The sequence below is a fragment of the Microtus oregoni genome, unplaced genomic scaffold, assembly GCF_018167655.1.
Source record: "Microtus oregoni isolate MIOR12 unplaced genomic scaffold, Mior012 000058F_ref0000040, whole genome shotgun sequence".
In the NCBI taxonomy this organism is placed as follows: domain Eukaryota; kingdom Metazoa; phylum Chordata; class Mammalia; order Rodentia; family Cricetidae; genus Microtus; species Microtus oregoni.
The window spans coordinates 424,349-447,938 of record NW_024543834.1 but is presented as its reverse complement, the minus strand read 5'-3'; the positions used below and the strand labels follow the sequence as shown (position 1 = coordinate 447,938).

At 44.4% G+C, this 23,590-nt stretch overlaps 1 protein-coding gene across 1 annotated transcript in view; it reads left to right on the top strand.

Moving 5' to 3' along the window:
- Positions 1-6,950: 6,950 nt before the first annotated feature.
- LOC121438922 (14-3-3 protein theta) overlaps positions 6,951-23,590 on the top strand; it is a 30,417-nt gene continuing 13,777 nt past the window's right edge. Inside the window, exons 1-2 of the mRNA XM_041639424.1 lie at positions 6,951-7,081; positions 7,463-7,797. Coding sequence (XP_041495358.1) covers positions 7,504-7,797 — 294 coding nt within the window. The 5' untranslated portion in view covers positions 6,951-7,081; positions 7,463-7,503. The remainder of the gene's footprint in view (positions 7,082-7,462; positions 7,798-23,590) is intronic.

Below are 23,590 nucleotides of genomic sequence, written 5' to 3'. Positions count from 1 at the left end.
GGGCCTACCCCTTACTCTCTTCTAAGCTCCTGTGGGCACAGTTCCAAAAACTCCAACATCTGAGACAGCGCCTGGCAGGTGGCAGACCCTTAACATTTTTCCTGAGGGCTGGAAAGATGGTTCAGCGGGTAAGAGCACCAGCTACTCTTCAGGAGACCCAGATTCAATTCCCAGCACCCCATGACAGTTCACAACTGTTTGTAACCGCAGTTCCAGGAGATATGGCATTCTCGCACAGACACACATGCAGGCAAGACACCAATGCACATACAATAAAGAATTTTTTGAATGAATCAATGAGAAATTGAGTTAGGGCTTGAAAGCCTGCCAGGGTGTTTTTTAATGCCTTGTCTCTGTGGCATTCCCTGAGAGATCCAGGATCTTCTATGTGGCTTCAAGGATCTTGGCAAGTGAGCACAATCCTATTTTCATGGACTATCTGAGCACAGCTCTGTTCTCTGCTTCTCTGTGCCTTCATACGTAGGTGGGCACACAGTGAGTTCCTGATGCTAACCATTGATAAGATTGGCCATGCTTTGTCTTGGTGGCCTGAAATCACTCCCCAAACAAACCTTCACTGAATGGCTTTTGTGGGCAAGAAAAGTCACCAGGGACAAGGGAGTGAGATCTAATTTTTTCCCACTTGAAGAGCACAGTCTGAAGGTAGGAATTTGGGAGAGAAATACAGAAACCATCAAAGAGAATAAGCAAGGGATCAGAGGGTGGCCCTGCTTGCTCTAGATACATTGGGAGTGAAACAGAGCTCCCATATGAAAACAGAGACAGTTGCACTCATCAGTAGATATATACTTAGCCACCCACCAGCCTCAAATAACTAAGCATTGTTCTCAAGACAGCCTTGGCTTATCCTTCACTGCAAGCGTACAGAGTCCTGGCTGTTCTAGAAAAAGTCAGGCAGGCCTGTTTCTGTATCATAACTCTAAGGCCTACCAATTGGGTAGTTGATTTAAAGGGTCGGCGCCTCTGTGGAACCAACTAGGCTGTGAGGTGTTTGTTCAGAGGACACTGGAGAGATGAGATGGGAAAACAAAACCAAACCCTGGGCTTCGGAAAGCATGTGGTCTGGTAGGGAGCGGTGACAGAGGCACCTTGTGGGTAAACATTTAGAGCTATGGATGGATGTTGATATCATTGGCTGAGTGGGAAAAGTTATTGGATGTGTTAGTCAGGGCTTTCCAATGAAATTATATCAAATATATGTGTTATGGTTTAAGTAAAAATGCTGCAGGTTCCCAAGGGGCTGCAGCAGGCAGCAGGCCACGGGACCATGCAGCAGATCCCCAAAGTGGTGTCAGGCAGCAGGCAGCAGGTCCTAAGAGCAACCAGTCCCAGGAAGAGATGGCACAGTTCCTCAAGTGGCTGCAGTGGGCCATGAGAGGCAGTGAGTCCCAGGCAGGGAGCCGTGTGGTGGGTGAGAGACCTCGACAGGGCAGCCAGTCCCACGAGAAGAGACAGACAGATGGGCATACCATGAGACCATGCCACAGGTCTCCAAAGGCAGCTGGTCCAGGGCAGTGTGGGTGAGAGATGGAGACAGATAGGCACGCCATGCAGAGTGAGGTTGGATATTTATTTAGTGAGTTATGAAGGGAAAGGGGAAAAGGGGAAAGAGGAGAGAGGGAGAGAGAGAGAGAGAGACAGAAATAGGGGTGGGGAGGAGAGGAGCCACAGCAGCAGCTACCTCTCTGGGAGAGAGACAAAAAAGGAAAGGACCCAGACTGGAAGCTGAAGATCAGCTTGCCTCTGCAGAAGAGGGGAGGGAGTGGGCATGGCTTGTCTCTTAAAGGAACAGGGCATATCATTACATTCCCATCTCTTTTTTATAATGAAAAGGTAGGAGGTTAGACACCACAGGTTAAAGGAATTGGAATGGCAGATTCTCAAGACTGCTTCCCATTTATTTGTGGGTGTTGTCTTTGGGGGGGAACCTGAGTAGACTGGGTGCTGGTCACATCCTGGCATAGCTAGTCTCTTTGGTTTAAGTAAAAAATGCTGCAGGTCCCCAAGTGGTGGCAGGCAGCGGCAGTGGGTCCCATGACCACGGTAGACCACAAAGACAGCTGGGTCCCAGGCAGGAAGTCATGTGGCGGGTGAGAGGCCAAGACAGTTAGGCACACAATGCAGAGTGAAGTTGGATATTTATTTAGTGGGTTATGGAAGGGAAGGGGAGGAGGGGGAAGAGCAGAGAGCGAAAGAGAGAAACAGGGAGGAAGGGAAGAAGGGAGAGACAAAGCTGCTCCAGAGAGAGAGAGAGAGAGAGAGAGAGAGGGAGAGAGAGAGAGGGAGAGAAAGGGAAGGGACACTGGCTGGAAGCTGAAGATCATCTTGCCTCGGCAGACAGGGGAGAGAGTGGGCGTGGCTTGTCTCTTAAAGGGAGAGGACAGACCATTACAATATGTACTAGTTACTTCTCTCAGCTGTGGAGAAATACATGGCCAAAGGAACTTTGGAAGGGTTTATTTCAGCTCTCCATTCGAAGGTGTGGTGGCAAGAGCTTCAGGCAGCTGGCCATATTATATCTGTAGTCAGGAAAAGAGAGACGGACATGCAAATGTTCTGCTTGGTTTCTCTACGCAGACCAGGACCTTAGCCTGTGAAAGGTGACCCCTTATTATAGACCTTCCTGCCTCAGGTAACCTAGTCTTGATAACTCCTTACAGACGGGACCCAGATACTTGTCTCTTCCACGGCAATAGATCTTGCCAAGTCAACAAATCAGTATTGGCTATCACAATATAAAAATAGGAGAGATGAGTGGATTATAAGTCACTGATTTATTGTGCGGGGTGGACCAACAAGCTGAGCCACAGAGGGCTGGTGCTCCACTTCCAGCTCAGAGGTCTCAAATGACACCAGAATAAATGCAGGCTGTTGGAGGACTCCCTCTTGGTGAAAGGAGGCCTGGGTTTTGCCCTGTCCAGGCTTTCAGCTGAGAGGGTGAGACCCACCTACAAGGTCCACAAATTATCAATCTCAGCAACTGGGAAGCAGAGGCAGGTGAATCTCTGTGAGTTCCAGGCCAACCTGGTATACAGAGTGAGTTCCAGGACACCCAGGGCTATACAGAGAAACCCGGTTTAGAAAAACAAAACAAAACAAAATAAATAAAATAAAAAATATAAAATGTCAGTCTCATTAACATCTTTATGGAAACACCCAGATCATTTTTGACACTAAAGGTGGCCATCCTGCAGTCCTTACCTGTGCTAACTAACACAATTTGATTCAAGAGATAAACTTTCATTAACATTTCACAAGTTACCAAGGTTCCTTGAGGAGGGAGGACACCCTCCCTAGCCTCAAGCAGAAGGAAAAAGGAAACAACAAACCTAAAATTTAGCTGGGCTGTGACAGCCAAGGCCATTATCCCAGCACTTGAGAAGCAGAGGCAGTCAGATCTCTATGATTTCAAGACCAGCCTGGTCTACAAGAGCTAGTTCTGGACAGCCTCCAAAGCTACAGAAAAACTCTTGTCTCGAAAAACTTAAATAAATAAATAAATAAATAAACTAAGATTTACTGGACACTTGCAAGATAGCCCATATTTTCTTATGGGAGACTTCACTTAATTCTTTGAGTTATGAACTGCTTTTACAGTTTACAGGTATAGGAACTGAGGTCCAAAGAGTGCCAAGATGCCCAAGATCAAATCATAAATATAATGGCTGAGTTTAAGGATCATCTGACTGCAAGATGAATGTGTGTTGTTCTCTTTCAGCAACTTCTTAGCTGGCAATTCAGGAAAATTAAGGTAACTGTACAGTACTTTCTCTGTGGTCTGTTCCCTAAAATCCTTCCCAGCATGTTGGTGTGATACTGAATACATGGCTGCTACTCCAAGAGGACAGGGAAACTGTAAAGGTAAAAGTAAAATGCCGAGGATCCCTAAGTGGCTCTCCCATGACATGGTGGCAGGCAGCGGGTTGTGGGTCGAGAGCAGCCAGTCAGTCCCAGGCAGGGAAGGCGCAGTTCCCCATGAGGCTGCAGTGGGCCATGAGGGGCAGTGAGTCCCAAGCAGGTAGCCGTGTGGTGGATGAGAGACCTCTATGGGGCAGCCAATCCCATGAGGAGAGACAGATGGATGGATACCCCATGAGACCAGGCCACAGGTCTCCAAAGGTGGCTGGTCCTGGGCAGGGAGCCATGCAGTTGGGGCGAGAGACAGAGACATGGATAGGCACACCATTCAGAGGTAGGTTGGATATTTATTTAGTGGGTTATGGAAGGGAAGGGGAGAAGGGAGAAGAGCAGAGAGGGAGAGGCAGAGAAGGGGGAGGGAGGGAGAGAAAAACAGAAGCGGGGGAAGGGGAGAAGTAGGGAGAGGGAGGCAGAAGCTGCTTTTTCAAGAGGGAGATGGAAAAGGACTCGAGCTGGAAGATGAAGATCAGCTTGCCTCAGTGGACAGGGGAGGGAGTGGGCATGGCTTGTCTCTTAAAGAGACAGAGCAGACCATTACAGAAACAAGTCAGAACCTTCTTAGAGTTCAGTCCCTACCAGAACCTGAGAGGACCAGTGAAGCAGCCCCAGCAAAACTTCAGGGATGTGCTTTGATACCTACACTGCATAGGTGCTCTACTGCTGAATAGCTGGGTGACCAGGCTGTGCCTCATTTCCTTTTGCTTTGGATTGGAGATGGTGATTACAACTGTATTTGCTTTGTGGTGGTTGTACAAGCCTTTAATCCTAGCACCCATGGAGGCAGAGACAGGCAGATCTCTGTGAGTTTGAGGCCAGCCTGGTCTACAGAGCGAGTTCCAGGACAGGCTCCAAATCTACGGAGAAACCCTGTCTCGAAAACTCCCAAAAACCCAAACAGGACAAACAAACAAACGAACAAACAAAAACTGTATTTGCTTTCTAGTGGCATTAAGTATATTAAATGAGTAAATCCCTGCGGGACTTAAATCATGTGTGACATTCATTACTACTCAATAAATGCCTCTTTGTCTGTGTCCTGGAACTTCAAGTGTCCAAATGTTTCTTTTGGACACAGAGGCGGAATTCTCTGGAGACTCTCATATCTTACAATTTCATGATGTGTCAGTGTTTCTGATTTCAGATCGTCTTAACTATATGAGCTTGTCCACGATAAATATTTGGATGAAAGCGGAGATTTTTAGGGGGTAGGATACAGAGAAAAGCAAAAACTTGCCCAGTGCCGCCTGGAGAGATGTCAGAGCATCCTGACTTATTGAAAAAGAATGGGTCCACCTGCCTTTCTGGATAGTGCAACCCTTTGACAATTCCCCTTCAAATATCTCTATCCCCTCCAACACACACACACACACACACACACACACACACACACACACACGCCTCCTATTCTCAGGGCTTGCTGCTCTAATTTAGGGAATCTTGAAATTCACTGCCTTAAAAGCAGGCGTTTTATCTGACCTTCCACATGGAAATTCTTTCCTTTGGAATTTCTATGTGTCCAGCTCCACCCAACCCACAGGACCATAAATGCTTGCGTGTCGGCAGCCTGGCCTCAGGGATTCCAGAAATAACGTCGGGCCCTAGCTAGAGCACTGGAGCATAGTAAGGCATTTCTGTACCGAGACAGAGTCGCTTTCCAACCAGGCCTCTCCCCGGCAAAGCACAAAGCAACCTTTACTAGTTGGCTGGGGAGGGGCAGCTGGGAGGGAATACGAATTTCTGGAAAGTTTGTCCTTTTCCGTCAAACCTACCGTACTGGAGTCTCCAGATCCGCTGGCTTCCTCTTAGCATTTGAATTCACTTTGCTTGCAGCGGCGGTCACTAAGTTCTTTGAACCCTTGGGGAACAACGGGAATTGGAATCTCAGCCTCCTGAGCCCAGGTGGCAATTTCCTTCTGAAGTCAGGCAGGACAGCCACCTCACTTGGAGTTGGGGCGTGTTTGTGATCGAAGGCAGGAGAGAAAAGAGCGATTTTAAAAGAAATGTTAGTTATGATCTTGAATACATAGCATCCGGGGCAAAGGTTCTCATTTCAGAAGGGTGTTTATCGTGCGGAGAAAATCGGAAGTCAACACAAGGGGAGAATTTTGGCTTTATAAGAATCTTCGAAAAAAAAAAAAAGAGCATGGAAAAAAAAAACCCACCACACCCAAAAATCGAAACCTTGTACACTTGCTTGTGTGTGTGTGTGTGTGTGTGTGTGTGTGTGTATTTAGACAGTAACCTGGAGAAGTAGGAAAGGATTTAAAAAAAAAAATGCTTCGGGAAGCAGGTAGTCATAGCTGTTTCTCCAAATCGTGCTTAATGTCATTTTCCATTTTTTTTTTTTTTTAACTGACTCTGCCACGCGGACCTGCCCGGATCTCCTACGTCTACCTTTCCACAAGGGAATTCCAGGCTCTAGGGTGCCTGCGAGAAAAACTCGTATTAAGCCACTTTCTCTGGGAACCAAATCTTTTCTAATGGGGATGGGGTTATCTCTAATTTGGAGTCGGAATAGGAAAGTCATAAAGGCTGCATGTTAGCGTCTGGGGTTCCAAACCTTTGTCAAGAATAGGAAGGTGGAAGAAAGAAAGGCGCTTGTGCAACCAAACGGCCAATTATGTCACCCTGTGAAGTCCAGCCGCAAGCCGCTGTGGCCAGTGAGCTGCAACGCCCCATCTGCAGTGGTCGCTGCAGCAGGACACGCGGCCGCAGCCGGGGAGGTCGAACGCACCTCCGGGTCTCGTGCCGCACCCAGGAGTGCCGGGCTGGCGGGGAGGATGAGGGGAGTTGGTAAAGGCATCGCCATGGCAACAGTGACGTCCATTCACCCTGGATCTAATTGGAGGAAACCCCGTGGCCGAAGCCGCAGCCTGCGGGCCAACCGAACCTACCCGAGCCGACCCACCCTCCGAGCCTCCGCTTCGCTTCCCGCCCCGCCCCCATGCGCCCCCTTCCGCGCGCTCGCTTCTCATTGGTCAGCCAAGGGAATGGAGGCGGGACTCCCTGGGGAAGTGCGGAACGCTATTGGCCGGCGGCGTGCTCGTCGGCTCCGCGCTAGGCTGAGACGGGAGGGTCCTCGGCTAAAGCCCAAAGCAGATCAAAGTGGTGGGACTCGCGTCGCGGCCGCGGAGACTAGAAGGTGAGTACGGGCGCCGCCGAGGAGCCGCCGCCGCCGCCGCCGCCGCAAGGGATCGGGGCTGGGGTGGCGGGGTACGGTCCTCGGGGCTGCTAAGCCACCGCGCGCCCGAGGGACGGGCCGGGGCGGGAAGGTGCGGCGCCAACGGCCGCTTCCATCTTGGGCCAGAAGGGGCCCGCGCTCCGGCCTCGGGGTGGCGCGGCGGGCGGGCTGGAGGGCGTGCGCGGAAGGCGGCGGCCCCGCGGGAGGCTCGAAGACGCGGCCTCGTGCGCCGAGACAAAGCGGGCGTCCGGCCGCATTGTCTGACGTGCTCTCTCCCCTCGCTCTTTTTTTTTTCCTCTCCGGCGCCGCCCCGCTCCGCCCCGCCCCTGGCGGCTCTATCAGGAGGACTCCGGATCCGGCTCGGCTCTCGCCCTCGCTTCGCCATGGAGAAGACCGAGCTGATCCAGAAGGCCAAGCTGGCCGAGCAGGCCGAGCGCTACGACGACATGGCCACCTGCATGAAAGCCGTGACGGAGCAGGGCGCCGAGCTGTCCAACGAGGAGCGCAACCTGCTGTCGGTGGCCTACAAGAACGTGGTCGGGGGCCGCCGGTCCGCCTGGAGGGTCATTTCGAGCATCGAGCAGAAGACCGACACCTCCGACAAGAAGTTGCAGCTGATCAAGGACTATCGGGAGAAAGTGGAGTCGGAGCTGAGGTCCATCTGCACCACGGTCCTGGTGAGTCGTGGGTCGGCGGCGGCCGCTGGGTGAGGGGTGGGAGGAGAGTAGGGCGGCGGGAGCCGAGACCCTTTTGTGTGGGGTTCTTGATGGCGAGCGGCCGGTGGTGGGGTGGCGAGTTGGTGGGATGAACCCCTGGGCTGCCTTCGTCCCTTGTCTCCGAGCTTCCCCAAGGGTGAGCAGATCTCCCAGGCTCTGGGTTACAGAAACTTGGGAACATCCGTATAGGACTTGCACAAAACTGGAAGAGATCTATTTAACCTTGTGCCAGGAGACAGGTCACTTTCGGGGCTTCACATCATAGGGGGAAGGCATGGGGGCTTTTAACATAGAGATACTAGTATATTCCCCCCTCCCCCGGATTTAGGAATGGGAAACTAAATATAGCTTCATCTTTTCAGGTGAGAATATGTTGAGACGTTCCCTGCTAAAGGTGTGTGTGTGTGTGTGTGTGTGTGTGTGTGTGTGTGTAGACGGAAGTTCACTAAATGAAAAGGCTACAGACAAATCTAAAAGAACACAATGTCCTGGTCAGTTTCATTATTTAGTAGCGTTTTTCCCTCTTTGTTGCCTCACTTAGCCCGGGTGTGTAGAGATGAAATCATTTCTGATGGGATTGGCAAGGAAAGCCTTCCAGGTTTTGAACTATCCGGTCCTTAGCTGTTGTGAGGTCCTTATTAGAGGGAGCAGGGGTTTGCAAAGCTTGGTCATTGCACAGACCCTTTAATCAATGAAGTAAGTCGTAGTGTATCGTGGGGTGTCAGCTAGTTTCGTGCTGCAGTTATTTCTGTGAGACGTGTGCTCGTTCACATGCAGTGGTGATCAGTGCAGTAGCGCCCGGGTGCGCCCTCCACATGCCACCTTTAGAAGAGGCGCCCCAACCGCTCCATCAATACTGTGTTCGGGTGCCTTTGAAAGGCAAGCATGTAAGGTTGGTGATTTTTCTTAAGAGAAGAAAAAAATTTCCCTTTCCTCCCAGCCTTTCCTTCATCACATCAAACCCCTGGAACCTAGAACTTCTATTTCCGAGAGATTATCGGAATGAAATCTTGATAGATAGGTGCAGATGGTAGAGGCAGTGCATGGTACAGTGCCGAAAGCTCTGCCGCTTTATGAAGACAAGCCAGGTTTTGTTGTATTAACATGTAAGTGCTCTTAAGTCCCTGTTCACATAGAGGGAGGCCCAACTCCCGGACTGTTGTTTTTTTTTTTTTGTTTGTTTGTTTGTTTTTTATATTTAAGAGAGCTGCCAACTTGGATAAAAATGGCAGACATTAGTAGCATGTATTGATGGCTGTTGTTACCTACCACTTTGTGGTTTATTTACCCATACAGTTCAGGATTGCCAGGTTTTTTCATGTTCTCTAGCAGTTTAATTCTGAACCAAGGGAAAATGTATTCTATCTTGCAGCTCTTACAATTCTATTTTAAGATTTTGTATGTGTGTGTGTTCTGCCTGCATGTATGCATGCGTACCACCCATGAGGATGCTTTGTCCAACGGCCTGAGGGAAATGGCCAGGGGTCTTATCCTCTGAAACTGGAGTTAGTTTTTAGCCACTGCTTGGGTGCCAGGAACTTGACTGAGGTCGTCTTGAAGAACAGCAAGTGCTCTTAGCCACTGAACCATTTCTCCAGCCCCAGAAACTTGGGTTTTTAAGGTAGCATGAATGTGGGAGTTTTCCTGTTTTCGATGGTGTGGTTTGAGAGAGTGGCCAGACACTTACCATAGCCCTCTCATGTGTATCTTTTTAGGAAGAGAGAATTCTTGAAATTAGGACAGCACTTTTTCTTGCATGAGACAGAGGAAGGTTAGACTAATCTGAGACAGCAATGCACAAACTAAAGTTAATATACTGTCTTTAGCTGAATTTTGCCTTGTTGACTAACTTTGAAAAGAGGATCCTGGGGAAACATGTCTTCAGGTGGCAAGTGTACTGAAGAGCTTGCTGTACAGTGAAAGGTTAAGAAATAATGCAGGGAAGAACAAAGCTGAGAACCATTGATTTTATTTATTTATTTGCCCTGCAGTAATTTATAATTTTGGGAAATATAGATCATATAAGCCAATATCTATAAGGTGCTTATGAACAAAAGGCAGTGTAGTTAGAAGGAAACAGACTCACGGAGAGAGACAGTAGATGTGAGGGTGAATGGACAGTGTTGGAAGCGGGCTGTCATTCTTCCAGGACAATGGGGCATGGGACAGACAGGAGGCTTTCTGTGTGACTAGAGGTTCATCTGTTGGTAGGAACCATAGTTGGTAAGGACAGATCAAAGGGAGAACCTAGATGGAGGTTTTGGGTTTTCTTTTTATGGTACTGGGGATTGAACTCATGGCCTTGCAAATGTTAGGCAAGTGCTCTGCCACCATGAACTGTATCTCCAGCCACTGTAGATATTTATAATGGTGTTTTATAGTACAATAAATATTATAATCTGAACACACAGAAGGTGATAAACTAGTCAACAAGAATCTGATGAATGATAGATTCATAATTATAGTCATAGGTCTAAACGTTTTTATTTGTAATTAGTAATTTAGTAAGGAGTCAGTGAAGAGGAGGAAGAGGGAAACCTAGTTTCTGAACATGAAAACAGTAAACTAAACATGAACACAGTATGTATTGAGGAGGGGACTAGGAAGGAGAAATTGATACAGAGGGGAAATTTGAGATTCATTTGGTTTAAGAATCAGCTTGTGTTTTGATCCAAAATATCATTGACTCCCTTTCCGAATGGATTGGGGGTGGATAATTTTGACTGTTTATCCAGAATGTAGATGAACAGCCTTTGGTAGTCATTGTTTTCAAGGTTCCTAAACTGACATTCCATGTAAAAAGATTAGAGTCCCAATAAATACTGTGAAGAGAAGCAGACCAAAATGGTTCAAATCAGACTCCTAATGGCAGTTTTAAAGTCAAAGGTTTTGCCAGGTCACTTGTCAGTGTAATCCATGTAGAGGAGGTGGTTGGTCTAAATTTTTAAAGTGTCTTTCAGTTCTAGTAATTGGGGCCTATCCATAGTTGATTCTTGCCCTTCCACTTCTGCTTTAACTCTCACCTCTGGTGGTTTGAATGAGAATGGCCCCCACAGTCTCATGCATTTGAACGCTTGGTCCCCAGTTGGTGGAACTGTTTGGAAAGGATTAGGTGTGTCTCTGGGACTGTCAGTTCCAGTCAGCTCTTTCTGTCTAGTACTTGTGGATCAAGATGTAAGCACTCAGCCACTATTCCAGCATCATGCCTGCTTGCTGTGTGCGCTCTCCACCATGATGGCTTACTCTAACCCTCAGAAACTGTTAGCCTCAAATAAACACTTTCTTTTATAAGTTGTCTTGGTCATGGTGTCTTATTACAGTAAAGTAACTAAAGACAACCGCTAAAATAATTGTAGCACATGTCATCAAAGATGAATAAAATGGTGGAAATCTAGTGACTGGTGTAATGTCTTTGAAGAAGTGGTCCAAAAGTTATTAATGACCTGAATGCTGATAGGAGCGAAGTGAAAAGTCAAGCAGTGGTTAAATAGGTTAAATAAGACTTTGGGAGCAGTTTAGAACTTGATATGAAGTAGGAGCAGACCAAAGAAATCAGATGGTTTCATAAAGTGTCCCCTCTGAGACTAGGAACAAAATTTATCATTTACAAGCCTTCGACTAAGAGCCACTTGAGGTGTATGCAGGTTAGTCTTTGTCTTTAGAGCTGTAGTACCCTCTCTTCTAGTCTTTGAGTAGGCCAGTTGCAGCATAATGCAGGGGCAGTTTGAAGTCCTACTGTCAGTACTCTGATCTTTTTAAAAATATGAGTCAGCTAGGGTGGTAGGTAGAAGGAGCAGAGGTCAGAATTAACCTCTATATTGTGAGTTTGAGGCCTGCCTGACTTTTGTGACACCCTGTCTCAAAAAGGAATAAAAACAAGAGCCAGAGGCAAGTACAGGGATAATGTGCCTGTAATCTGAGCCATTTGGGAGGTTGGAGCAGGTTTGAGAGTGAAGCCAGCTTGGGGAGCAGCAAGAGCCAGTCTAAAAAAAAAAAAAGAAAGAAAGAATCATGTGGTGGCACACACCTTTAGTCCCAGCCCTCGGAGGCAGCATGTCCATAGAGCAAGTTCAGGACAGCCAGGACCACACGGAGAAACCCTGTTCTTTAAAAAAGAAGAAAGAAAAAAAAAACATGTACATTGAGTGGGAAGTGAATGCACTTAGTCCTAGTATTCAGGAGGCAGAGGCAGGAGGATCTCAATCAAAAGCTGTGTAACTAAACCTCTACTGTTTCAAATGAGGGCAAAAGAAAATCTCACAAAATAAAAATATAGACAGTGGAAAACTGATCTTGTAGTAGCTGTAAGCCTTATTTCAGTTATAATCTTAAGTTTAGTTATGTTCTGAATTAACCTCTTCTAATGAAAATATAGCTCATGCTGGTCATTATTTTGATTCTTGATCATTAGCAATCACATATCTTAATCTTAATGCAATTTTCTGTGTATAATAGGAAAAGTATGGGCTCTGGAATGGAAGGTGGCAAAAAACACCCCCCCCCCTCTCCTTTTGATACAGTTTCTTTGTGTAGCTCTGGCTGCTCTGGAACTTACTGTATAGACCAAACTGACCTCAGATTCAGAGATCTCCACTCCTGAGTGCTGGGGTTAAAGGTGTGCCCAACCGTTTCCCAGTTTGGAATTGGCAGTTTTTAAGTCACTGTTCCTTGGTTGCCTTGTTTGGTGAGCACTGACCTAGCAGTGCTTTTTTTTTTTTTTTTTTTTTTTTTTTTTTTGGTTTTTCGAGACAGGGTTTCTCTGTGGTTTTGGAGCCTGTCCTGGAACTAGCTCTTGTAGACCAGGCTGGTCTCGAACTCACAGAGATCCGCCTGCCTCTGCCTCCCGAGTGCTGGGATTAAAGGCGTGCGCCACCACCGCCCGGCCTAGCAGTGCTTCTTAATCTGTAAATTGGGGATGGTGTCCTCTGTTAGAGGTTTGTGGGTGAAATAGCTGCATTAGTGGACCTTTGGGGTGTAAGGGTAGAAGGGGGAGATAGTGTAGCTGAGGTTGTTCTTGAACTGTTGATGGTGCTGCCACTACCTCTCAAATGTATGCTGTACTTCCCAGAAATTCTTTTTTTATATTTTCTGATCTTGTCCAATTTAAGTATCTTGGGTGTGTGTCTGTGTGTCTCCTAAATACTGAGGATTGGACCTAGGGTCTCTTGGATGCTAGGCAAGCACTCTCACTCTTTACTGCTAACAGTTGGTAGATTTACAAGTTAAGCTGCTAGTGAATACTTCAAAGTTGAAAACTGAAGTATAAGGAAATTAGCAACTTGGTCAAGATCACAAAGTGAGTAAAAGGTAGACCAAAAACCTGAACCCAAGCTGTGTGCCTCCATATGAAATGAAGCAGTAGTTCCTAAATACATGGGAGCTGATTGTAGACCTTTGTGACCTTCTGTGTTGGGAAATGGGGGCATTTTACTGTTAACACACAGAACTTTGAAGGAAGAAGATCGACCTTTAGACAAAATGACTTAAACGTATATTACCGACAGCTTCTTATTTAATATACAGGATATGACAAAATTTTAGTCTTGACTTTTGGTATTTTGTCCTTGAGTTATGTAAGTTACTAATGTCGAGCATTTTGTAGGTTTTTGTTTTTACTGAAGAGTGACTGGTGAGGACTAGATATATCACTGTATGTGCTTGCTTAGCATGTACAGGGAGGGCCCTGGGTTCTGTCGCAGCAATGGGAAAAGAAAGTAAAATGGAATGGAATGTTGTTAGTGTAAATGAGATTAGTGTTTCTCAACCAGGGTGTTTATCCTCTCCGTGCCCATATTTCTACATGTGGGGACTTTTGGCAACATCTGGAGACATTTTTGGTTGTCAAAACTTGGAAGTGAGAGAAATAAAGAGCGTGCCACCCCCCCCTTAGCCCTCACCCCGTGTGTGTGCATGCATGTGTGTGCTATATTGTGGATAGAGGATAAATATAATAAAGTACACAACTGCTGGCAATTACCATAAGAAACTTACTTATCAGATTCTTTCAAAAGCCATTTTGATTAAAGTCCTGCGGTCTGCTTTTTAATAAGCTTGTCACAGAGGCAGAAGCTCTTTACTTCAGTCTCAGCGGGAAGACAGAAGTGTGCGTGCTACAGGGTCCCCATCACCTTTGTAAAAACTGTTGCTCACGTTTAAACCCTGTGTCTTTAGATGTTCCATAATTTATGAATGTTCCATTTAATGTTTAGGTTTTAAACAGTTTTTCTCTATTTTAAACAACATGGAGAAGAATATATCTTTTGTGTGCTTTATGCTGTGATTTGCTTATAGTGTCCTAGAAATGAAACTTGTAAATCATCCCTTTGGGCAGACATGAGTTTACATTGTCAGCAAAGGCTGAGAATGGTCATTTCCTCTTAGTACAGAGAAGTGTTTTTGCTTTATTATTTAATGAAATCACTTTATTCTAATTAACTAAAAAATAAAAACACACAGCTAGTTTAAGGAAGCCACTCAAACTTGCCTAGTCCCAAACTCTACATCTCAGTAAACTTGTATATCCAGTCAGAATGGCCACTCTGGAGCAATGGAGAGTGTCAGAGTGCCACAGACTGGGGGAAAGTGCTGGTAGGAGCAGAGGAGTATAGTCACCACGTTCTGAGTTTAGAGCGCAGTTAAACAGATGGCTGAGACAGTCTGATGGAGAATCTGCATTATTACATCTTGTGCCTCTTTCAGGTTAATGGTAATGCCTACTTTTTAAAGTATAATCATGTATTGGGGCAAGGTCTCTCTCTCTCTCTTTCTTTTTCCAGACAGGGTTTCTCTGTATAGGTCTGGCTGTCCTAGAACACATTATGTAGATCTGGCTGGCCTCAAACTCAGATCCACCTGCCTCTGCCTCCTGAGTGCTGGGATTAAAGGTTTGTGCCACAGCCTGGGCTGGGGTATATAGGATATTCTTTTACACTGTGTGAACATATGTCACTATGATTGGTTTAATAAGGAAGCTGGCTGGCTAATACCTGGGCAGGATAAGGTTAGACAGGAGAACCAGATGAAGGACACTGGTAAGAAGGCAGACTGAGTAAGAGGAGTCCCCATCCAGACAAGGAGAGGAAAAAGGATGTGCAAGATGAAAGTTAAGGCCACATGGCAGAATGTAGATTAATATAAATGGGTTAGTTTAAATTGTAAGAGTTAGCTCGTAACAAGCCTAAATTTTTGGCCGAACATTTATAATTAATAAATAGTCTCTGGTTATTTGGGAATCAACTGGTGGAACAGAGCTGGATCTTGGTTCTAACAAAAAAACTCCACCTATAGGGGTAAGTCTTTTAAAGATTTCACTGGTTAGCCCTTTATAATATATGACAACTAATATGCTTGTCATATCCGGCCCCTTCCTTTAATTAATAAAATGAATTGAGAATGTTCATCAACTTGCTGTTTTATTTCTTAATGAATCTGAATAGTGTGGCATCAGAGCTACATGGTAGTGAGAGAGCTTTTATAGCCAGGTGGTGGTAGCGCACACCTTTAATCCCAACACTGGGGAGTGGGAGGCAGGCAGATCTCTGAGTTTGAGACCAGCTTGGTCTACAAAGAGAGTTCCAGGTTAGGCCCCAAAGCTACAGAGAAACCCTGTCTCAAAAAAACAGAGAGAACTTTTATATTTGAGAGAGGGTTTTCGTATAGCTAAACTAGCCTCAAACTTGTGTAGCTGAGAATGACCTTGGACTTCTGCTCCCATCTTCCAAGTGTTGGGGTTACAGGCACAGGCATGTACCAGCAGAAGATGTGGGGATGAACCTAGGACTTAATGCACCTGAGGCAAGCACTCTACTAACTGAGCATCCCTTTCCCAAAACTAGCCCATATGCTGCTCTTCACTGGGCATATGGGCACAATTCCTTTTTGTTAACTGATGTTTTGTAGTGCTTGCCAGTCAAGTGCTCTACCACTGGGTACATTCTGTACTACTACTCCCCTTTTGAAAAATGCTACATCTGGGAGTTGGGAGAGTAATATGAATCTACCTTTTTTAAAGGAGTGACCTTCAGTTTATAAACCTTTGGCCTTCAACTCTGTACTGCTAGAATTGCAGACATGCAGTCATACCTACTTTTATATGGTGCTGGGAATCAAACCCAGGGTTTTATGTACACTAGATGGTCGTCCTACCTCAGCCTCCTACTCACACCTTTTTTTTTTTATTGTAGAACAATTGAAAACATTTAGGAGAATAAAATCAAGAATTCTGCCAAAATCAAAAAGCTAATGTCTGTTTTCATTGCATTATTTCAGTGATACTCTTTTGGGGGTGGGGGTAGGGGCTTTGAGATAGGGTTTTTCTGTGTAATAGCCCTGGCTCTCCTGGAACTAGCTCTTGTAGACCAGGCTGGCCTCAAACTCACAGAGATCCCCCATTTCTGCCTCTTGAGTGCTGGGATTAAAGGTGTATGCCTCCGCTGCCCGGCACTCAGTATACTCTTACATGCAGCTCACTCTAAGTGTTATTTACCATTTTGCCTTTTTAAAAAATATATTGTATATATAAACACTTTCAAAAATAATTTAACCAACCTATAGACTAGAATAAAAATGGCAATGGATGAAATAAGTTTTCTTCTCTTTACATCTTGTAAATTATACTTCCTTAACACCTTAGTGATGTTCATAAAGTCAATGGCACAAATTTATAAAAATCTTTTAAAAATCAGGGTGGTAGTGGCAGCGCATGCCTTTGTTTGGTTCCAGAATTCGGGAGACAGAGGTGGGCAGATCTCTGTGAGTTCTGGTATACAGAGTGAGTCCTAGGACTGTCAGGGCTATGACAGAGAGATTGAAAAACAAAAGAAAGTTTATATGTATGAGAGAGAGTGTGTACAAATTTATTCTAAGAGTAAATGCAAACAATCTATTAGGAAAAATGGATAATAAACAGCAGCATATTAGTCATGGAATACTTCTTGCAATAAAAAGTAGACTATTTGAAAAATTGCCAAGTGAAAATTTTCATGAAAAGAAATATAACATATAATTCTACCTAAATCCTAAAACAAGCAAAGTTGTTGGGAAATGAGAGTAGTGATGCTAGAGTAGACCGGGATAAACACGGAAAGGCAGGAAGGAAGTGTAGTAATAGGGGCGGCAGGGCTGCATTCCCAGCACCCCTGCCGCCTGCTCGGCTAGCTTATGCCCAAAATAACAATACACAAACTGTATTCATTTAATCACTGCTTGGCCCATTCTCTTCTAGGCTAATTCTCACATATTAATTTAGCCTATTTCTAATCATCTGTGTATGGCACCCCAAGGTGCGCTTACCAGGAAGATTCTAGCCTATGTCCATCCTGGGTCGGAGCTTCATCCAGGGAGCGGGGCATGGCGTCTCTCTCAGGCGCCTGCTCCCGAGAGAGAGCTGTGTAGTCTCACCTCTCTTCCTCTTCCTCCCAGCATTCTGTCCTGTCTACACCTCCAACCTATCTTCTAACCAATAAAATGGGCCAAGGCAGTTCCTTTATTAGCCAATGACCTTCCTCCATCAAGGAAGGAACTTCTGTAGGGTGATATTAGTGTTCAGTGTGAGTTGTGCGCCTTATAGTTTACTAGTTCTCAGCAGCTAATGTGCCTTTTCATTGGGTGCCCTGAGATAGAGGCGATAGATATGGCTTTAAAGAGTACATGTAATATAACTACACAGATAATGGATAGCCATAGATAACATTTATAACGTAGTGCAGATTATACCTCACAGTGCTTTAATTCATCTTAGACATAACAGAAGACAAGCTAAATGAAAGTACTTGGTGTCCTTACTAGTACAAGCCCTTTCCTGTCTGTAGTAGTCTTCTAGAGTGTAGCAGAACTTGGACTTGACCTGTATTTACTAATCTAACCAAGCGATTTTGACCTATTTGTTATTGAACTTCCTTTGTATTAGGTATCAGAGTGTCCATCTACTTTGATTATTTAGGATTCAACTAAGATCTTCCCCTGCCTCCTTTAGGAAAACTTTTAGCTTACCATTATGTATCACCATGTATCCTTTCCCTTGAAATTCTGCTGCTGGAAGGGAAAGGGAAAGTATAGGCGCTGGTGTGTATTTGTTTTCCATTACAAACCAGAAATGTTGGCCTTACAATAGCCAACATTTTACATGTTGACAAATAGAGAGGATATTTTTCCTGTATATCTTTGACATCTTGAGACAGTGTAACATTTTACATGGCAGTTACAGTTACTAGGTCCTCAGCTCTCAGCATGAGAGTACAACAAAAGTCAGACAGGAATTGTTTTCTGATAGTATCTAGAATTGGTGCAGCTGCTTTGAAGAGACAAGAGCATCTTTGTTTGCACATCTTTGTTTCATTGCCTCCTTGTCAGAGACCGCACCCTGTCGTGCATCTTCACACTGCTGTAGTCATACCACTTGGTCATTGAAGCAGAGACTGGCTGAACCTTTTTGCACTTGAGCATCTTGGGTGTGGGTGTGTGTGGGTGTGTGGAGGGGAGTACACTATGTTCATAGAAAAGTAGTCCTATTCTCTATGAGGCATCTCTGTGCCAAAGCAGATCCTGATACCAATCCTAGTCTAACTTTGCCTGTGTTAGTGGTGGCTGGAGGTTTTATGGACCAGGAAAAAGGATTTAGAGATTTGAAATTGAGATCTTTGGGGAAAGGACATTTTTTTTGTTTTTATATGCTGTTGCTTCCCCCCCCCCCCCCCTTTTGTCTGTTGGTCTTTTGGATTTTAACTCTTTTGATCATAAAAAGTAGCCAGTTGACTGCGTGGGCTGCTGGTTTATTGTTATTTTTACTGTAGCTGTGGTAGTGCATGCTTTGTTGGACCTGAGTAGTATGTTAAGTCTCTGACATTGTGACAGCAGCTCTCATTCATTCACAGCACTCATTTAGCAACCATTCTAGCTGCTGATAGTTGTTAGTGTTAGAATTCAATCCCTATACAAACTGATATCAATCCCCTTGTCCCCAGAAAGGCATTAACGAATGTTTTAGACCTTTGTGAATTTTAATAAACACATTTTCAGGTATTGATCCTTTTAACCTTAGGATAAGGCTTTGCTAGAGGGGTGAATTACACGAGTTCACACTAATGGAAAGTGGTGTGATAAGCCTGGATGCCAAGGAGGTTGGGTAGGTGGTTAGTAGAAATAAGTATTATAATTATAGATATATGTCTGGAAATATATTTATTTCTGTTTATGACATATTAAATCTTGTAGAAACTTGTGTCAGGGTACTCAACCCGTGTGATGATGCACTACAGACAGATACACTGAAGGTTGGGGTGGGGAGTGTTTTCCCGTAGATGAAATTGGAGGGATCTGTTTAATGCAACATGTGATGTTGCCTTTAGCCTTAGAAGCGCAGGCATATCTAGGAGGAGACATCTTTCAAGCGTAGATCAGTGGTCAGGTGCTTGTGACTAAGGAAGTTGTTCTACTCATTTACATGGAGTAGTAGCCAGAAATACTGTTGCTGGCTGACATGGCCAGTGTATTCTCAGTGAGGAGGCAGATAACTTGCTGGATCCAGTTATAATGAGGAAGTTGTTTAGTAACTGGCATTAGAACAATGGGAACTGGGTGGCTTCTACAATGTTTTTAAGGCCATCATCTTCACAGCTAGGACAGATTTGTTTTGTACAGTGATTATGCTTCACTGTGGACTATTGGGGCTTCTTCTTTTAGTTTCTGTCCCTGTTCTCTCTCCATGATTCCCACTGTTCTGAAAGACTCATCTATATTGTTAATCTGTTTAATTTATTTGCTTAGTTGTATTTAAGTCTTAGATTCTTTTTGTAATTGTTGTTTGTTTTTTGAGACAGGGGTTTCTCTGTATATCCCTGACTGTCCTGGAACTAACTCTGTAGACCAGGCTGGTCTTGGACTCAAACATCCTCCTGCCTCTGCCTCCCGAGTGCTGTGATTAAAGGGTATACCCAGCAAGTCTTAGGTTCTTAAGAATTTACTGTATGCATACACATATCCCTATTTTACATGCATACATAAATAAAATCTAGACAAATTAAATCTTCCAGTTTGATGTATAGCTAAGAGAGAGAAAATAGGTGTTACCATGATCTACTTATGCTTCCTTGTCTGAGGTTTCTAAGTGCAGTCTTCACTTTCTGGAGAAAATTACTTCTGGGGCTTCAGGGGAAGGCAGGGGATAAAAACCAAAGGAAGCTTTGGAATGATACCAGCCTTCTGGATAAGTCAGCTGAGTGCTCTCCAATCAGAAATAGGAGGAAATGGTAGGTGAGATTTGGAAAGTAGAATTTTAGGAAATGAATTATAGCTGTAGCTCAGTTGATAGAGTGCTCGTCTAACATGTGCGCAGCCTAGGATTTGGTCCCTGGCATCATGTAAACCGGCTGTGGTGGCTAACACCTCTAGTCTCAGTGCTTGATAGGTAGAAACAGAAGTGCCAGATGTTCAGAGTCATTCCTGGCTACATAATCAGTTTGAGAACATTTGTTAGTCTGTCTCAAAACAGTAAAATTAGAATTGAAAGTCCCAGTGGCTGATGTAGATGCCTTAACTAGGAGACAGTTAGCCTTTTGGATAGGGCTGTCGGTGCATTAAAGACTGAGTACCAGGTAGTGTTTTATTAACTCATTTAATCTTTACCAACATTTGTGAGGTAGATTGTCAGTAACTGTTCTGTAGATAAAAGGACCGAAGTACAGAACTGTAAAAGTAATTAGGCGGGGAATGGGCACTAATCAGTCATGTCCATCAATTATCGCAAGGGAACACCTGTATTTTGGTGCATTAGTCGGGGTTCTCTAAAAAAAACCAGAACTGATAGAATTAACTTATATTAAAGGAGATTTATTACACTGACTTACCAGATGTGGTCTGGGTACCCCAGCAATGGCTGTCTTCCTCTAGAAAGGTCCAAAATCTGGTAGTTGTTTAGTCCATGAGGCTGAATGATGCTTCAACAGTCAGAGCTAGTCTTTGGTGGTCTTTATTGGAATACTGAAGAAATAATGTGTTCTGAGTAGTTTTTTCAATGTGCTTTCTGCTTTGCTAATTTTCTTTTATCTCTATCTAACTTTAAAGTTTTTGTCTTTTTTATTCTAAAGAGTTTTGTCTCCCCAACCTCCAAGTTTCCTTTTCTTAAGAGTTTGTTTAGAGGAACTAGTACTGGAGTTAACAGTTACTGTAACCTGTGATACAAATGTCTATCCTCTATCACTAAGTTGTCTATCCTCGATCACTAAGTGCACAACCTCAGCAGGGTTCCCAAGATGGGGATACCAGCCAGACCTGCTGAATGAACTCTGGTAATCAGTTAGGCAATAGGTATCATAGTTTGATAGTTTTAGTGTATGTGCTGCTGAAGCAAGTGTCCTGTTGTGATTTGAGGGAGCATGGCCACCGTGGGCTCATATATTTGGATGCTCAGTTCCTAGTTGGTGTTACTATTTGAGAAGCATTAAGATTAGGCATTCTTTGTTGGAAGAGGTGGGCTTTGCAAAACCCATACCTTTCCCAGTTATATACATCCCACCCCATTTGCTTGTGGAACAGAAGTAAGCTCCCAGTTACTTCTCCAACTGCCTGCTGCCATATACTATGCCATGATGAACATGGACTTACCTTCTTAAACTGTAAGCAATCCTTTTTTATAAGTTGCCTTGGTTATAGTGTCTAATCACAGAACTAGAAAAGTACCTGAGGCTGGATGACTTCTGCACTGACTTGGGCTGGAGCAAATCTCAGATTAGCTTGACTACCTGGTGCTGGCATCATCTGGGGACCTTGAGAATAATGAGCGGGCAGCCAGCACCATCTCAGAGCTGGTCAGCACAGTCTGTGACTTCTGACTGCATCATGACACATGTTGCTTTCAAGTGCCTGCCTGTCTGTGGTCTTTGTTCACATTGCTGCTGGTGATTGTCTGGAGAGAGGGTGTTTGTGGTGGTCGAGTCTGTTGATTTCTGAGCTGCAGAAGTCACTGGCTGGAGAGGTGACCTCTGGGGCCTGCAGTGGGGAACACTTTACCTTTCTTGCTGCTGAAGCTGGAATTGTGCTCACCACCTTCTCACTCCCACCCAAGGTGCAAAGGCTTAGCTAGCTAGGCAAAGGGATTCCCTCCTTTCCTCTCTGTATAATAAACAACTGTCCAACTTAAAAAAAAAAAGGTGAAAAGTAACTAATGCATACTCCTTCTTTCCTCCTGGCTTCATTTCTTTTCAAATTCTAAACATTATTTTATGTCAGGAAAAGAACAAAAGCTCATGCAAAATAAAAGATAATATGCTAATATGTGTGCATCCATTACCCAATTTTAATAGTTTAAGAATTCTGTGTTTATTTTTGAATCAAAGTCCTTTATGTAGTCCTTTCTTAGGACTTGCTATGTAGACAAGGCTGACTTGAACTTACAGAAATCTCCTGCCTCTGCCTACCAAGTAAGCTATCTTAGAGGGATTACCTATGTGGAGAGACTGAGGTGTAGGGTAATGTATGAAAGACACTAACGTGTAGAAGAGAAAAACAAAAGTGGATTCTAAATGCATTGAATCTCTGGAAAAACATGAAAGAAACTAGTAGTAATTGCTGCCTTAGGGAAATTGATGAAGACCTAGATGTCTAAGGAATTGCAGGGAGAATTTCTATTTTTCACTTCTGTATTTTATCTGAATTACACATGTATTGTCCATTATTCAGTAGGAATTGGTACTTGTATGCAAAACTAGAATAGAGGAAGACATGTTAGATTTGAATTGGACCTGCCATTGTGAGATGATTTTTTTAAAAAAAAAATATTTCCTGAGGAGGAAGAAAACAGAATGGGGTGACTATCATTTTCCCTTACAGGTTCCAGAAAAGCACTGTACCTTTCTAGTGACATAACGCATGTGAAACTAACTCTGTTTCTGTTAGCTCCATTTCAGCCTGTTGCCAAGACATGGCTGATACTCATTTGACAAACAAATGTATGCCTGTTAGGCACTGTGCTGAATTTTATAAAGGAAAAATACAAAGAAAACATTTGTATTTAGAAGCTCTTCTAAATTAATACTTAAGAATTAACATATATAATAGAGATTTTTTAAAAGTATTTTGTAGAAAAGATTAAACTGTTGGAACTTGAGCCTGCTTGAAACTCTAGGGTGAGATATTGGCTCAGTATTCATTCCATTGAAATACTTAGATGGCTCAGTGACTCAGCTATTAAGAGCACTGGCTGCTCTTCCAAAGGTTCTGAGTTCAATTTCCAGCAATCATATGGTGTTGTATTATGAACAGCGGGCTGTGTCCCGCCACCCGTCTAGCTTTACCCAAAATAATTACACAGAAACTGTATTCTTTTAAACACCGCTTGGCCCATTATATCTAGCCTTTTCTCGGCTAACTCTCGCACCTGGACTAGCCCATTTCTAATAATGTGTGTAGCCCCCGAGGTGGCTTACCAGAGAAGATCTTAACCTGCGTCTGTCTGGAGTGGGAGAATCATGGCGACTCACTGACTCAGCTTATTTCTCCCAGCATTCTGTTCTGTTTTCTCCACCTACCTAATTTTCTGTCCTCTTAAAGGGCCAAGGCAGTCTCTTTATTTAACCAATGAAATTAACACAAAACAGAAGACTCTCCCCCATCAATATGGTGGCTCAGAACCATCTATAATGAGATCTGTTGTCCCTTGAGGAAGAGACATGGTCAGTCATCCTCATCAACTTAGACCATGAAACCCAATATGGACAAGTTGAACAAAACCTTCATGTATATGGACTACCCATGCATGCTT